General features: G+C 34.5%; 1 protein-coding gene across 1 annotated transcript; it reads right to left on the bottom strand.

Annotated features, from left to right (window-relative positions):
* Positions 1 to 976: 976 nt before the first annotated feature.
* Positions 977 to 13,049, bottom strand: LOC123564716 (uncharacterized). The gene is made up of 5 exons (XM_045358482.2): positions 12,869 to 13,049; positions 10,842 to 11,221; positions 9,288 to 9,407; positions 8,652 to 8,789; positions 977 to 7,673 (listed from the first exon to the last, which is right to left on the bottom strand). Exons 2-5 carry the CDS (start codon positions 11,146 to 11,148, stop codon positions 7,435 to 7,437), a joined length of 804 nt encoding a protein of 267 aa, XP_045214417.2. The 5' UTR covers positions 11,149 to 11,221; positions 12,869 to 13,049; the 3' UTR covers positions 977 to 7,434.
* Between the last annotated feature and the right edge of the window lie 1,458 nt (positions 13,050 to 14,507).

Genomic DNA, 14,507 nt, shown 5'->3' with positions numbered 1-14,507 from the left:
TTAATTATGAATTCATTGATCTAGTAGAGCTGTGTTCTATCGAGTTAGGTCTAATACTGAAAAGAAATGTTTCAACGATTGCTTTGTTTCAATTTCAACGTTTGACTCCTTTAAATCTTACTTTAAATATATCGAAAACATACTTAGCAGAACTGCTTGAGCAGCGCTTAATCACGCTTATTCGTGTTAAAAAAAGCTGTTTATTACCATGTATATATGAAATAAGATTCGATGTAATAGTAAAGTTAAATATAATTCAACACGGTAGGAAAATCGAGGCTCGGTTTCATTATGTTCATTATAAGTATAAGAGCATATTATGCAATTAAGCACCTTTATTATTTCAAAATTGAATGGACTAAATAATCAGAAGAGATTATAGATACGAACAACAGCGAGTCAAAGTACATGAAGTCTTTTTATAGCCGTCACTATAGGAACGTAAGATTGCTGTTTTAGAAATAATTAAAATTTTCCAAGCATAGAACGCCGCGAAGCAAAAAAAAAACAGTGTCGGTTTGGCGGAGAGGTAGTAGAAAGTGCAATTTTAAGACCCCACTGGTATGATTTTCTATGAAGCAGGCAAATTTGGATGTTATGTAGCAGCTAAAATAGCGCAGTACTGTTACAGTATTGTTACGGTATTACAAGATAAAATAGTGATAATTTGGACAACGTGTGTATTGAAGCTAATTTAAAATTGTCTCCCTTAAACCGTATGGGTTTCTTCTCCAGAAGATTGTTTGTAATTTTAGTGGAAAGGTAGTGCAAGCTACAGAAGAAAGCTGAACCGGATCTGGGGTAAATCCCCAATACTCGGGACTCTTATCCGAATGTTAGTGATTTTTTGTTGGAGGAGGGAGGAGTCGAATTCGTGTCCCTTGTTTCCGTAGTCAGACAGTGTTGCCACTGGACCACTCCGTTCACTCTAAATGATAACAACTAGTTTTTGCAAGATTTTATGTTTTATGTAAGCAACAGTAGATGAAACAATATCGAACAATGTTAAAACATACATTATCACAGACAAGTGAATAAAACAAAAACAATTTTTATATAAAACAGCTGTCAGACACATCAGGAATGATAATATTTGATGTTTATACGAACTCAGTTAACATTACATTTTAAACACACATTTTGAAAAAAATGGTACTCTTGTAAAAAACTTCGATTTAGTTATTATACAAAAAATTACCAAAAGCACTAGCCTCCAAATCGCAAGACAACAAAAACACGAGAGAAAACAGAATGTAGGTTTCTGGAAATTAATTCTATATCTCTTAAGAATGCTTTAAAACTTCATTACTGACAGACTATATGTTATTGAAACACGTGAGAATTAGTTGTTTTACTAATTTTTACACTGAAAATTGAAAAGCGTTTGCAACGTTTTACTCAAGGTAAACTACCTTAATTATAAATATCTTTATTATAAACCTATATAAATTCTGTAAAAAAATAGTCGGCTTGTATTATGAACAGGCAGGAAAAAAATCCGTATTGTACCTTTAACTGTATTGTAGCTTCCGTATTGTATGCTGCCGGACTACTTTCATTAATAATGCATGACCTGACACAGTTCTATAAATATCGCACATAATATCTTCATTAATACCCTGGTCACAAAAACGGTACGAGCTCCGTACGAATAGGTTTTTAGTCGAAGTTTGGCAAACTCGTACGGCGTCCGCACGGACATCGTTGATTCGTACGACCGACGTGCGGATTTTTTGAACTCGAAGAGTGAAAATGTTTCACCGAGCTCCCGAGTTCTTTACTAGCTCGTAGAGATTTACGAAGCCCCGGAGAAGCTCGCACGGGCATCGCACGGATTTGGAAAACTGCGAGGCTTGCTGATGCTCGCACGACTATCGTAGGGGATTCGCACGGTCAATGTACGATGTCTGTACGACATTCAGGACACCGTAAAGAGAACGTGCGATGTCCGCACGGAGCTCTCATGGCGTTACGATCAGTTGAGTGGCTACAAATGGACATTTTTTCAGACGTCGCAAAACTGGTTTATTCTTGTCGCAGGGACACAGTACAGACACCGTGCGAGCGCCGCACGAGCCAACAGACATCGCACGCGGTACGGCCGGGCTCCTTGCGAGTTCCGTGCGACTTGTCTGCGATGTCCGTGCGGATAACCTACGATTGTAAATGCAAATTTTTCAGACATCGCCGAACTGATTTATTCTTGTCGCACGGACACCGTGCGGACAACTTACGAGTGCCGTGCGAACGCCGTACGAACTCGCAAGAACCGTACGAGGTACGGCCGGGCTCCCTGCGAGCTCCGCACGACTTGTCTGCGATGTCCGTACGGATATTCTACGACTGCATCCTCTTACGATCGTACGGGACCGGTAGGTACTGTGACCAGACACTACGATTGTACAGAGACCGTAAGGATTCTAAAATTAGTGGACTAGTTTTTAAAACCGTACGGACATCGTTTTGTGTCCAAGGCATTTGTTCCATTTTAATATCGATAAACATTGAAGATTTCGTTCAATATCAAAACAACAAACAAAAAGGTAGAGGTATATAAAAAGTGTCATTATGACAGTAGCTAGATCTGGGATTTTGTATTCGGCTCTTGTCGATTTTGCAAGGTCGAATTACACTCGGCGCTTGTGCGCCTCGTGAAATCCGAACTGGCAAAATTCCAATCGAGCCAAATACAGCATCCTAGATCGAGCTACTGTTATAATAACCCTATTACATCTAACGATCGTTAAATACATATTCCTCTGTGGCATTTGGAAAGTTCTTATTGCCGCGGCGGCCAAGGTTTGATTCCCGAATCGGACGTCATTCTTGGTCTGGCATTTTTAAGATAGTTTAGAAATAAAAACTCATAATATTCTAATGTTCATACAATTTTAAAGAAAGATCATATTTAGCCAAAATCTTGATGTCAGTGCCTTTAACATACTTTCTGAAAAACTTCATGTCCGATCCATTGATATCTGACATTTTCAAAATGTCTAAAATGTATTGTTGTTTTTGTTATATGAAACTGCACCGTTTGGACGGGAAGAAACGAAAATACCAAGGGATATAACTCGTGGTGGAAGATCATTCTTACCTTAACTTTTATACACGAAACTGTTACAAAAACAAAAACTAAAACTAGACAAAGACATATTTCAAAGTGATTTCTACTACAAGTAAATACGACAAAAATGAGAAAAACGACCTAGATAATTGATACGACATAAAAAAAATAGATGCGACCTAGATAATGCTATGTTAATGAAATATAAAACGAACATTAAAAGTTTACCTAAATTAAGAAAATGTAGGGTGCTATTTCATTACTTTATGAACTGTTGTACTAATGTAAATACGTGTTATTTTCGGAACGGTTTATAATGAATCAAACATTTTAGTAACTTGTATTGGCTTACTTTAACATCATAACAACAACTCGAAGATATAATAGTATTCACATTACGAAGATGTTCTACAGAAATTTTACTTTTGCCAGCATTTAGAGTTAACAAACAATCTCTCGTTGTGATAGTACCAATTTACTAGTCATAATTACAACCCACACACCCATTAAAGTTTGTCAATTTTTTCAACTATCTAATGTTCAATATACTGTAATAGAAAACTCACTTTCTATACGGTAATAAAACAATAGTCTTGCCTATTTTGGCTGCTTTCTAGATTATTCAACTTATGTTTTAATGGAAAAAAAAGAGCTAACGCTCAAAATAGTTTGCCTTAAAGACATACATTTTTAAACATCGTAATTTCAAGCTAAAATTCATTGTTTTCAGTATTTAACATATCTACTAAACCAGGCATTGTTTGGTAATTAATCTATATGGTTACTTGTTTTTTTGCTTACATTTGAAAAAGTAAATCAATGTATCAATGAAACATCATTTTACTTTACTTATCTGGACTAAAAGACTTTTAAAAACATCCTTTAAACACCGACACATACACACAATGGATGCAAGAACTGGCAAATAAATATTATTACGAATTACGCCATCATTTGCTAAAATGAAGGTCACTGAATTCAAAATGGCAAAATATATATTATATAAAACCGTATGCGTACGAGATCAGTACTATCTAAGACCAGTAAAATATGAACATATATTCGTTTTTCAGCCGGTAACTACATAGTTTAGTCATGTAACGGAATGCATCGGTCTATTCCAATGCCAATAAAACTTGACGGGCCCTGATTAGTTGTCAAGCATGTTTGTCTTCTAAATGATTAGTATATTAAAAGGTTTAAGTTGGTATAATATGAAACCTTATCCGATAAAATAAACAAACAAAAATACTAAACAACTACAATTAATAGGACATAATATGACAATGGCAAAGGACGGCACACACATGGCAATTTGTTTTAGAATCATCTATAAAGTTAACATCCACATTAAAAGCGTTATAGAAAATAAATAAAGACTTTTATATCATTAAACACTGAACTTTGCTTCAAAATATTAATAAGTTAAATACAGTTTGAGGACACACTAATTCAAAGATCTATGGACTACTCTTCATAATGTTCTACCTAAAAATACAGTTTCAAAACAGTATGCTCGTTAGAAATGGTACTTTCCATGCGTTTATAAAAGCATTAGTATCATTACAATACTTTACCAAAAAATGAATATTTGATACTGGCAAATTTGACATTGATCGTATATAATAAAGCTTTAGAAGGGATGAGAGTACAGCGTTTGCAAATTTTGGCACATTACGCCAATTTCTAATCTAGAAACAGTGTGTATCTTAATGCCAACATGGATAGACTCTTTGAAGTATTTCACGAGATCATAAAAACTTCGATTAAATACGTAGTTATAAACGAAATTACCATCTGCTCTGTCAAAAAGACACGCATTCATTTATAACGGAAAATATGCATTTCCATTCCACGTATTTTCAAACTGACTGACGTAAATAGCGTATTGATGTAAATAGCAAACATGAAGAAATAAAACGAACTGAAAGTGTTCGTAGGCGCCGAAAAGTTTTAAGGTCATTTGAAACGATGTTTCGAGAGCAACCACAGACGCAATCTCGGTAAATAGAGTATGATATAGTGTGTCAGCGTTAAATAGAATATCCACAGACACAATGTGGGTAAATTAGAGTTTATTATAGAGGTCCATTGCTACATCGAGCAACCACAGACACACTTGGCAAACTAGAGTATAATACAGGGCTTCAGTTCCAGATCAAGCAACCGTAGACACAATTGGAGTAAACTACAGTATCACACAGAGTTTCAGCACTATTTCGAGCAACCACAGACAACCTTGGTAAGCCAGTGTGATATAGAGTTCTAGTGCTAAATTCGGCGACCAAAGACATAGTCTTGGTAAACTGATGTTGAAGTGTTAAAAATGTTGTTTGAAATAGAGATTCAGGGCAAAATCAAGCAACCACAGACACAATATTGGTAACCAGGTGACCACAGACACAATGTGTGTAGTGAACGATATAGAGTTCCAGTACTAGCACCTGAAGACACAATACGAGTAAACCAGTGCGATATAGAGTTTAAGTACTAGCACCTGAAGACACAATACGAGTAAACCTGTGCGATATAGAGTTCCAGTGCTAGCACCTGAAGACACCGTAATACGAGTAAACCAGTGCGATATAGAGTTTAAGTACTAGCACCTGAGTAAACCTGTGCGATATAGAGTTTAAGTGCTAGCACCTGAAGACACAATACGAGTAAACCAGTGCGATATAGAGTTTAAGTGCTAGCACCTGAAGACACAATACGAGTAAACCAGTGCGATATAGAGTTCCAGTGCTCGCACCTGAAGACACAATACGAGTAAACCAATGCGATACAGAGTTCCAGTGCTCGCACCTGAAGACACAATACGAGTAAACCAGTGCGATATAGAGTTCCAGTGCTCGCACCTGAAGACACAATACGAGTAAACCAGTGCGATATAGAGTTTAAGTGCTAAATCCGGCAATCACAAGCACAATATGGGTAAATACAAGAGTTCAAGTGCTGAATGTAGCAACCACAGACACGTTATGGGCAAACTATTGCGATGCTTAACAGAAACCTCGTGCAGCAACTGAACACCAGATGAAAATTCGTAAGTGAATGAAATACTGATCGTAAATAAAAATACATTGTCCTTGATAGTTTTTATCAATTTTTTGCCCATTTTGATATTAGTCACAATTGTTTTTATGTAAAATTACCAGACATACTTTACTGTTCTGTTTCAATACTTTACTGAATAAGTATAAGTTGTCGGTGGATTGTCACGCCGCCCGCCTCTATGTAAATGTGGTGACATGTGCGCGGAAAGAATCATATTGCAGGCCTGTGAGGGACTGGAACTATTGCGCTGCAACTTTGTCTACATGAACTTTTTTTTTTCAGGCGTTCACTTCCTATGGACTTTTATTTATTATTTATTTATTTCAAATATTGGAAAAAAAGACGACTGGCTTTTATTTTTTTTCACATAGATATGATTATTCCTTAGTCGGTAGGTGGGAACTACGTGTACCTGCTGTTATATTTTAAAGTGGAAAAGAAAGCTATAAATTTAGATTATTCTTAAGGACCTTCCTGAATGACCCTGACTTCTCTATACCTTTAACTATACATGTACTTATTTTAATTTTAAATTATCTTATAAAATAATGCAAAAAAATATACATCAACTTGATTGATAATATGAAGGTATATGTATAAAAACGTAACAACTCATTAAGATCCAGATATAAAATCTCAATTCTATATAATAATGATATGTAACTATATATATTTTAACAACAGGTATCGATCTATCTAAAGTATATAACGCTTTATGAAAATTAATTCGCCGAAATATTTTCAAAAGTTATATGTAGAAAGCATGTAGACATACACCTTTTTGAAATATCAAAACAGATAAAGCTGCTCTTAATGCTAACTATAAAAAAGATATAGGTCATTAAATGGAACATGGAATAGAATGTCTTACCCATCATGAATTTTAAACAGGTTTACTGCTAGGGTACCCGCAACACCCAAAAGCTTCACTGCAATTTGTATTCTATTCCCTGCCTAAGGGACCCGTATCTTAGATTTTTGAAAGCATTTGTTTCAATTTTATGATCTTTTACACTGCACATATAAGGGAAGAAAGTTAAGTCGAAGACAGATATATAAATCACTGCCTAAAATGGAGTCAATCCTTGGCCAAAAGTTGATAACAGGTAAGATATTTTATTCCCTTTGATGACCTTCACCTTTTTGTAATCTTAATGAATTGTTATTTTATCCGTTTATTTTTATGCTGAGAGAATTCATTATTTACTTTCTACTTTACTATTATAATTAAAAGATACAAGCCAAAATTATTTAAGTGAATAAAATTTCGTAAAGTGTTATACTCCATCTTAGGGTATTGGAACCGTCCTTTAAATCATTGTCTTTGACTTGATAAGTCTGAAGGCACGTGTAACAAAAATCCACATCCCAAATGCAAAAACACAAACAATCACCCCTACCCAGGCTAATGGCATCGCCCAACCAATATCTACGTTACGTGCCTCACACGCCGCTGGTGGCAGTTCATTCTCCTCGAAGGAATAACACTGATATTTCTCATAGTACATCTTTGTATGAAAAATAGTTAAACCGAACACGGAAAATAACCCTGAAAATAATGGAAACAGTTCAGAATGATTGTATTGCAATATTTCATAAACAATTTTTATGTGAACATTTTGTCAAATTTTGTTTTGTGTGATTTGCAGCCTCTGCTCGCTTGGGTAGACAGTTTCCAGACACACTTGGAATATAGGATTCAATTGAACTGATATACGTACTGTATACAGTGGGAAAAGGTTTAATTGCTAACTAAGTTGTTTTTGTTGATGCCGTTGTTTCTCTTTCTTTTCCTTTACATGTTTATTTTCTCAAACAAGCCTGTTTAAGATAATGGATATTACTGATAGGTAATACTTACCTGCCATTCAGTATAATATATCTGCAACCCATACAAGCTGATAGATATTTTTCATAAAGGCGAACTTACAGGCAATACAAACCAGGTATACAGCATAATACATATGTAACCATAAACGCTGACACCTGTTTTGTATAGTGTTCAGCTAACAGACAATACCAATCTACCATACAAATGCCTCGGTAGCATAGTGGTAGAAAGCCCACTTCGAGTGCGGGAGGTCGTCGGTTCAATACCTGGCTGTGTCATACCAAAGTCGTGAAAATGGTACAATTAGCTTTCTTGCTTAGCGCTGAAAGAACTAGGACTGGTCAACCCAGTGTCAGTATAATGTGACTGGGCAAGGTGTCAAAACACGTGTCTACGGCATGATATTCCAGTGAGGCAGCACTATATAGTTGGGCATTGCGCTCGCTGCTACAAGTAGACACCGTAGTTTATACAACTGAAAAATGGTTGAAAAAGACGTTAAACCCTATAAAACACACACGCGCGCACACCAGCTGTCATACTCTACGATACAAATGTAAACATATACGCCTACATATTTTTGTATAATGGCGAACATATAGACAATACTCACCTGTCATACACTCTACGATACAAATGTAAACATATACGCCTACATGTTTTTTGTATAATGGCAAACAGGCAGACAATACTCACCTGCCATACAGTATAATACACCCGTAACCATACACGCTGACACCTGTTTTTGTATAATGGCGAACGTTCCTACGATGGCCGCCGCCGCTAAATCAATTAGACTCACAATAAAACATGACGCCGCTGAATTCTGCATTCCTGAAAAGTGTATAGAAAAATCATTATGAAACACAATATTTGATTAATCTTTACACACTAAGTAAAATGTTACAAACAGCAATAGGCTTATCAAAATGTTACAGATCCAAAATTTAATGAATATGATGTGGATATGATTGACAAAAGAAAACGAAAACTGATGCCGATTTCGAGAGTATTTTAGTCAATAAACTAAAAGTTGTTCCGCATAACAATCGTGAACGTGTGCGGATTCGCATGTATAAATAAAAATATTAATATATTTCTACAGAACGAAGTCATCCACTACATTGAAATTTACCAAAAGTGCATTATAATCCGAAAGCTAGTCAAATCAAACAACTCAAAGAACACAAAGCTCAGAAATGCAGTGAATAAATTATTGTATTGGGTGGGTACCTTTATTGAATCACTCCTGTCCTTACACTAGCATGTTTTCGTACATACCTACTTGCTACAAAGTTACCTTTCAAAACATTATGTCATATAAACACTCACGTCCGATGCTTTTCATCATGTCTGGCAGGTAGTCATTTTCCTCGTCATAATCAGTAACAAATGTGTAACATCGGTTAGCTGTCATCTGTTTTGCAGCTTCCAATCGTTGTCTCGAAGCCGCTGTGAAATATTTATTTTATCACATGTTATATCAACAAGAGCATGTAATAACCTACGAGAGTCTTGACATATACATTTATTTATATTTTATAGCAATAAGAACATGTAATAATCTACCAGCGGCTATGAAAGATATATTTACATGCAGTCATATTTTATTGCAACAAGATTATGAGATAATTTGCAATAGTCTTGAAACATGTATCCATTCATATTTTATAGCAATAAGAACATTAATAATCTATGACAGAGTGTGAAAAATAATTAAGTCATATTTTACCGCAACAGGAACATGCAATAATCTACGAGGAGCTGGCTGATTGAGAAATCCATATGAGCCGTGCCATGAGAAAACCAACATATATCTATTCATATTTTATAGCAAAAAGAACATGTGGTAATCTACGAGTTGTTGTGTAATACTCATTTAGCAAAAACTTATAGCAAATATGTCAATAATTGTGATGATTATAAATATGCATTGAATTATGAAAATGTCTAGAGAAAAACCAATTGATAAGGTCGTCATGTCTGGCAGTATAAATAGTATTTTGAATAAGAATTAAAGATACTCATCAATAAAAAGACACACGATTGTAGAATTTTATGATACTTTAAAACAATATTTCTTTTGATCTAATATTTTCAATAAAGTAAACATAAAATGGAAAAATAATTTCATTTGAAGTTTTACACTGGTTTCTATTTGAAATATGTTCACCAATGGCATACCACTGTGCCATCAGTTGCTTCCGCAGCTTAGGTTGTACACACAATTTACAAATACCGCGTTAAAATAGCTGGTTGGTGGGGCAGATGAACACTTTGCAACAAAATATGGAAAAAACGAAAGGTGGCTGTACTTAACTGTTTATAATATTCTGATTGGCAAATCACTCTTATTCGTGTCATTATATGCTAGTCCATCAGCGACTTACTTGCTTAAAACATGCATATATAAATCAAAAACCTTGCATTATACAAAGTTTCGTTCCACGATGCACAAACCATCAGAGTCATTGCAACCAAATAATATAGCATATCCCTATACCGCCTCTATATAGTTAGCCTTTTTTTGTATAAACCAATCGATGGAACGTACCGTTAAAAAGTTTGCAATAATACCATATGTTGTAACTTTGAACTCGACCTTATAGCCTACTGCCTTTACTGTTATCCATGGAGCACATTAATAATTATATGCTAACATAATTCGTCACCTTAGCGCAAAAAGTGAATAAGTCCTTCTTTAAGTCAATGCATGGAGTTATCCACTTTTTGCACTGAGGTGACAATATAACCAGATAATACCACTGTGTAAAATCCTAGTGTTACCGACGCCAGTAACAAATAATCTGAATTTAGGTTCATATTCTGTTTATATAAAAAAGGATTTTGATACTGTCTTAAAAATGCTACTGGTATAAAGAATACCTGATAAATTATCGCACATTCTCCAAACGCCGCTGTATGTTGAGTACAGGTAATAATATTGAAACGAACTGGTTAAGTTTCCATTCTTTATTTCTGTTGTATTATGGCGCAGTATACTGTAATTAGAGGACGAAGAGGCCACGACACAATAATATTCACTGTTGTTTACTTGATACTTCGACAACGTATCCGTATTAAACGTCACTTCCTCCCATGAATCTACGGCAAGGGAGATGATAATGAACAAACTCCCGAGCACACCGGAAATGACTGCTCCAAATACAAGAAGGATTAGTGGTGACGTCATACTTTCACACGTCAGGACGGATAAACAACGTTGTATGTACTCAATGCTTTCTACATGTCTTGTTTGTTTCTCTCTGAAATGGGAAGACGTGTGATAAAAGTTTTGATTAATAAGAAATTAACTAAGAAAATATTAGAAGACCGATGAAAGAATCATTTTTTTCCATGTAAGCTAAATATCTTTTGGAGCCATATCATTAATTAATCGAATCGAATGCCAAAACCCAATCTAACCTTTTGTGTACTACCTCGCGAAAAGAAAATTAAATGATATATTGCTAGATAGGGCATGTCTTTACTTGTACAGAACAGTTAGTCAGTAGTCCGTTATTACGCCACTTTTAAACATGACCGATAGTCATATAGTAAATAAACTTCCCTACCAAATTAATTAAAACCATAATAATCAATACCCATTTGTGACAGTTATTTCATTTTTATTTAAATAAAAAATCAAGATATATACCGTGTTATACTAATGCTAGCCAAACAACTAGAAAGAGTCTCTTCTGGGCTTGTTGCGATAGGTTAGGTAGATCTCAGATTACAAATTGCTTACTGCACATAAAACAAGATAAAATGCCTCGAGAGCCCCCGTCTTTTCAAAACTTCTATCGTAATACCGAACCGGAATGGTGTCTTATTCTCACAATTGTTATATCTTACATTCATGTATAGGAATAGTTCAAATATTAAATATTGATGAACTGGTAAGAAATTTCCAAGCAAACTATTGATTATAATAATAAATTAGAAAAAAAATAAAAAGAGACAACTATTTTTAAGCATTATCATGCCTTTAAGGTCATGTCAAAAATTAGAACTACACTTCTGGTTATTCAATAACTAGGCTGTGCTAATACAAACGCCACGATTGTTATGGGAAAACATTATTACAAACAGTAATTAATTATTGATCAAATTCCAATTAATTCCAAATATTTATTGAAATGTATTTGTCAGACAAAGTGATACCAAAACGTAACATTATAAGAAAATTAGCGCACACATTACATATCGAAACTTTCATAATATTTCGTTTCGATTAAAGCAAATTAATTTCTCCAAATATATTTTTCAGAATAAACTGTTATTCCATTACATAACCCAATATACTAAAAATCTGTACTTTAGATACTTTAATATAATAGCTTTTTGTTTCCTGCTTTGCACTTAATTACGGATTTTAGGTTATTACTCATTTGTTATGTTTGATCCTGTTTTATATGAATGATTACTTTATTATGTATATAATATAAACAATATAATATTTGATGCACATAATGTTTGTAATGTTTATTTTGTTTCTAATATTCGTTGCCAAAGTCATGTGAACGATGATATGCAATGAACTAATTTGTTTGTTTGTTTGTTTTTACGTTATTTTGTAAATAACGACAATACCAACTTTCATGTGTGTTTTCTGTTGCGCCTCACTAGATAAAGCTTGCCGCTAGCGTTGTAGGTCACAAAATCCACACAGGTAACTTTAATTGAAAAAATCAAAAGTGTGCCAAATTTAAAACAGTATCAAAATTAAATCCTGAAAATACTGTAACCGCTTTCCGTGAGTGACACCATCAACCGTTTATTGATGGAATTATTACTGTTACAAAATGACAATATCGATTTGACATTTAGTACGCGTATGTTATTAAACTGACATATTGATTTACGGGAATTGTTAATATAATCAGTTAAATTAAATTTAATAATCTTACCTGAAAGTCACATTTTTTATGAAATCATCAGTCTTCTATCATATCACAACAAATTTACATGATAATGTTTTCGTATAAATTGATTTAAATCACCATATTTGTTGTCACATTTTGTCGATAATTTAAGCGCATGCGCTATGGATAAAGACAGCGTCAATAGTTTCCATAGCAGTGTATTTGTCAATAAGGATCAGTAATAGACATGTCAGAGTACTGAACGTTTTCCAATATTCCTACACTTTTCCGATTTCTAAATAGTCCCTAGTGGCATAAAGGTAATACATCGAGACACGGTGATAATTGCGCGGCTGAATATTGGCTTTAGCATTTATTTTCTCCAAGACATTGTTCGTCTAATAATGAATTATTTCTTTAGCTCCCTCTATATACTTTCGTAGCTAACAAATAACTAAATACAACACAGGTTTAATAGAAAGTGGTTAACTTACATTGTGAAACACATTTACGTTAAAATGCAGTACATCAAAAGAACGAAAGTGGAACAAAATCCCCGAAGACAAAATCCCACCAAAGAGGACAAAATCCCTCCACCGTTTGATTTTTTTTTTAAAAAACTGAAATTAAAAAAAAAGACGAAAAGAAATTTAAAAAATACAATTTTTGATGTGTTAAATATACATTTTTAAACGGAATAAAATGAAAATTTTGTTAAAATTGGAAAAAAATCTAAGGGAGAGGGATGTCCGCCTTGATGAAATTGAGGGAAAGGGTGGGATTTTTCCGGAGGGGTCAGATATGTCCGTATCCTCAATGGAACGTCTTTGATGGTAAACAAATACAGCAATAAAATGCATACCCAAACGTAATCCAGTTCCAATTTCAGATTTTCGTCGTATAATGATACTGTTTTGATAATTACACAAAATGATATAAAATGGTATCAAGTATATTTCAAATATGAATCAAAGAAAACTGCAACAACTACTGTCTCATAGCTACTATCTTGTCATAATCTAATGAGTAATGAGTTTCATCTTGTTATCCCCCGCCGAAGGCGGATGGATATAGTTTTGGTGTTGCCTGTCCGTCCGTCTGTCCGTCCGGAGCCATATCTCGAAAGTGATTTTGAATATTTAGATAAAACTTCATATACATGTTCATCACTATAGCGAAATACGGCACGTCAAGTTTAAGTCAGATTGTCCAAATAACACCAGAGTTATGGCCCGTAGTAGTTTCTAGTGTTAACTATATCGGGTACTATAAATATGGCAATATCTGCTTCATAACTTGTGACTTATTTGACCTAGAACTATGAAACTTAAATTGAATTTAGATTACCATAATGTGGTAGTGCGCACACAGTTTCGTCAGGATCACTTTAGTAACTTCGGAGTCAGAGTTATTGTCCTTTAATTGTTTAAAAATCCACATATTTGTACATAACAAACTAACCAATTGGTAGAATTTTATTAAACTTCTTTCATTTTCCCCCATGAACATTTATTATCAACATGTAAAGTTATGTACCCACACCCCATCGCCCTGATCGCACCCCCTCCCCACCCATTCCTCAACCCACATTATTTTTTTTTCATTTTTTCTTTTTTAAACCTTAAACTATTCATGAATATTTATCAACATGCACAGTTGTACCCCTCACCCCTCCACCCCCCAC

Source organism: Mercenaria mercenaria, chromosome 2, assembly GCF_021730395.1.
Source record: "Mercenaria mercenaria strain notata chromosome 2, MADL_Memer_1, whole genome shotgun sequence".
NCBI classification, from domain to species: Eukaryota; Metazoa; Mollusca; class Bivalvia; order Venerida; family Veneridae; genus Mercenaria; species Mercenaria mercenaria.
This window is presented reverse-complemented; position numbering and strand designations above follow the sequence as displayed.

Coding starts and splice junctions, on each gene's coding strand:
- LOC123564716 (XM_045358482.2), bottom strand. CDS start 11,148: ATGACGTCACCACTAATCCTTCTTGTATTTGGAGCAGTCATTTCCGGT. Junction 9,408..10,841: donor AATGTGCGATAATTTATCAG/GTATTCTTTATA, acceptor AATATTTCACAG/CGGCTTCGAGACAACGATTG. Junction 7,674..8,651: donor TGTATTATACTGTATGGCAG/GTGAGTATTGTC, acceptor CATTATTTTCAG/GGTTATTTTCCGTGTTCGGT.